This window comes from Aspergillus niger (genome assembly GCF_000002855.4).
Source record: "Aspergillus niger supercontig An10".
In the NCBI taxonomy this organism is placed as follows: Eukaryota; Fungi; Ascomycota; class Eurotiomycetes; order Eurotiales; family Aspergillaceae; genus Aspergillus; species Aspergillus niger.
Window position 1 is genome coordinate 260,308 of NT_166537.1, and position 3,026 is coordinate 263,333.

At 49.1% G+C, this 3,026-nt stretch overlaps 4 protein-coding genes across 4 annotated transcripts; 2 read left to right on the forward strand and 2 right to left on the reverse strand.

The window, feature by feature from the left end:
• Positions 1–134: 134 nt before the first annotated feature.
• Positions 135–796, forward strand: An10g01040 (uncharacterized protein; the record flags this gene model as incomplete). The annotated part of the gene is made up of 2 exons (XM_001402457.1): positions 135–401; positions 452–796. 2 exons carry the CDS (start codon positions 135–137, stop codon positions 794–796), a joined length of 612 nt encoding a protein of 203 aa, XP_001402494.1.
• Positions 797–1,089: 293 nt separating this feature from the next.
• Positions 1,090–1,836, reverse strand: An10g01050 (hypothetical protein; the record flags this gene model as incomplete). The annotated part of the gene is made up of 5 exons (XM_059749979.1): positions 1,090–1,249; positions 1,331–1,457; positions 1,512–1,571; positions 1,614–1,719; positions 1,798–1,836. 5 exons carry the CDS (start codon positions 1,834–1,836, stop codon positions 1,090–1,092), a joined length of 492 nt encoding a protein of 163 aa, XP_059601518.1.
• A 123-nt stretch (positions 1,837–1,959) lies between these two features.
• Positions 1,960–2,335, forward strand: An10g01060 (hypothetical protein; the record flags this gene model as incomplete). The annotated part of the gene is made up of 3 exons (XM_059749980.1): positions 1,960–2,034; positions 2,117–2,205; positions 2,317–2,335. 3 exons carry the CDS (start codon positions 1,960–1,962, stop codon positions 2,333–2,335), a joined length of 183 nt encoding a protein of 60 aa, XP_059601519.1.
• A 454-nt stretch (positions 2,336–2,789) lies between these two features.
• On the reverse strand, positions 2,790–3,026 carry An10g01070 (hypothetical protein [truncated ORF]; the record flags this gene model as incomplete). Its single annotated transcript, XM_059749981.1, has 1 exon — positions 2,790–3,026. A coding segment is annotated over one exon (237 nt), but the record flags the coding sequence as incomplete, so codon positions are not given.

Sequence of the window (3,026 nt, forward strand, 5' to 3'; positions counted from 1 at the left end):
TGAGGCTGAATTGACATCCAGCTTCGATCATTGAATAACTATAAATATGCCATCGACCATTTCGTCCAACCTCAGAACCACAACCCGTCACATCAACCCAAACCTAACCAAGCTCCACCCTCAACACCACAAAAATGACCTTCCTCACCACCCTCATCCCTCTCCTCGCCCTCCTCACCCCCGCTCTTACCACCACCACCACCACCACCAATTGCAGCACCGGCTCCTTCACCGTGATGTCCGTCCGCTCAGGCACTTTCATCCAAAACCTCCCCCTGACCGCCGCCGGCACCAACTTCTACCTAGGAGGCACGACCTCCACCGCTTGTCCAGAGGACGTAGCGGAGTACGATGCCTGCCCGCCCGGAAACCAAACCGTAATCGGCTACAGCAACTACCTGGTATGCCTATTCCCCTCTCAAACTATAACACTAAATACTAACCCCAACAGAGCTCCGAGTACATCCAAGAAATATACGTCGACCCCACCGGCGCGCTGAAGTTTGTCGAAGCCCACACAACATACATGGATTCCGGTGCGTCGACAAGCACGTTCTGCTACACGCCGGGTACGAGCTTCGGACAGTGGACGTATACGGGCCTCGGGGCGACGGGGTTCATGGCTTGCCCGCTGGATGAAGACGAGGAGGTGAATGGGGGTGGATATCAGGTTTTTGCTGCCATGACGAATGTGACGGTGCCGTCGGGGAATGTGAGTGATTGCTTGGAGTTCGAAGCTCTGGCTTACCCGTGGGTGTCGGATGGAAGTTCGGCTGCGGCGTGGCAGTATGATTGATCTATTGGTGGATAGTTCGGTTCGTAGGTGACGGACAGGGTGGGAGAGGACTAGTATATGCTGTTGCTCTGATTTCTGGATCAAAAGATGGTTCTATTATGGTAATGGTTAATTAATGAATGGATGTCTGCATAACTGTTGATGCTGTTAACGCTGTCATACAAAAGTCAGTCGTAGTACACTACACAACTTTATAAATGAATTAAGCAGCACAGGTCACACGATACTAACCTACTAATGAGCTGAATCAACCCACTCTAACTACCGATAAACTCTCCAATAGTATATTATACCTATAGTATACCCACAAGCAACCTCCCACCTCCGACAATTCCGGGAAAATCTTTCCATCGCCCGTCGTCTAAATACTTATCACCCCATACACCCGGACTACTTACCACAACGCCCCCACACACCAGCCCGTCAAGTCTGCTACTAGATACTGCATCGCGTCTCGACTACTCCAAGACTAAAAAAATAGAATTCTAACCGGCATTTGCTACCATCGCATCGAATGACGTAGAACCCCACTACCCCCCCTCGCCCAGGACACGCGACACAGACACAACCACAACCACAACCCTACGGACCGACATGGGGAAGAGGAAGCGACCTTCTTTCTTTCTTTCTTTCCCCGGAAACCCTTCAATGCCGGAAATACCTTTTACCACTGACAGTCCTTTTCCAGTTTATAACACCCTATATATATATATACCTACAACGACTGTACTGATCTCGCCCCCATACCAACAACCAAGAACCACAAGTACATACTCTGTAGATCCAGATCCGCCACGATCCGACCCCAACACCTAACCAAAATGCCGCCCAGATCCGATACGTATCCATCCGATCCATCCCCATCTACCAGAGAATGGGGGCGAGATCGGAATCGAACCATCATCCCATCCATAAGAACTACCCTAGACCAGCATCCAATTAACACAGCCAAATAATACCCGGGGTACCTACGGAGTCCACCCACCCTATTGGCCAACTACATGGAGCATATCCCGGCTTCCGATCCCGGAAAATTCCATCAACACTACTAAGCAACTATCACTTACTCATCCGCTATGCATCAGGCCAACTAGTTAACTCAATCTAGGCAATTTAGTGCAGAAACTATCGACTAAACTAAAAGTAGTCCTTATCCAAGGGCCATGCGACATGGGATGGACATGGGACACATGCAGGGATCAGACCATAGCCAAGAAATCAATGATCATAACCCTGCAGTATTAGGGTAAGATTTATAAAAAAAAAATTTTTTCCACTACTGCTTATCTTTTCTTATTTGTGTGGTTCTGGGGTTTCCAGGCACATGGCATGACATTCGAATTTGTTCCATGGAATGGAACTGAACTGTGGATGGAAGAAGGGGAAGGGAAGGGAAGGGAAGGGAAGGGGTAAATAGTCTAAGCCAGCCGCTTTTCTGGATGTTAGTGGGGTGGGGTGGGCTGCTTACTATTAACCGGGTGGAAGTGGATAATTGTTGTGTTTGGTTCATAACGGTTCAGCTGGGCTGGGCTGGACTAGTTGTTTGTTCTGGGGGATAGAGGAGAATATTTGGGGAATCTTCGGGGACTTTCCATTCGTAGTATCTCTTAACGAGACAGTCAGAACAGGTTTGTTCAAATCATAAAGTCTCTATAGTATCAGAGTTGGACAGGGATGACGAGTAGAGATATTAACTGACATTAACTAATTCATTTATTGAAATTGATTAATCCGGAAGACTTCCCTTCTCGGCATAGACTCCCCCGTCGTACCTCGGATCAAAACTCGGTACGCCGCGCAACCGAAATAAGGATGATGAATTCAACGACAATATGTCTGATTTATATGATGCCGAACCAAGAACCGAAATGCCAAGAATCAGACAGCCACGGCTTTATGCCTGCTGTGTAGTAAAACTGTATAGATGATATTATAGCTCGTGAGAACCCAATTACCCAAGCCCGCCAACCGGAACACCACCCATGCAAACCCTCTATAGGAACTCCTTTTCAGATGAATACAGCGACGAGGTTGAATCTCCCAGTCCGGGGAGCTGCACCTTGGTCGCATCGAAACCCCACGCCTGTTCGCGAGCTTCCTTGCCGTTGCGGACTTGCATGGGCATGGTCCACTCCTTGAGGCGGCCCTCCAAAAAGCCTAGGTCACGGTTCTTCTCCCACATCCGCCGCGATACCTGGAAGGCAGCGTTTACCGTTCCCCGCCGCAGATC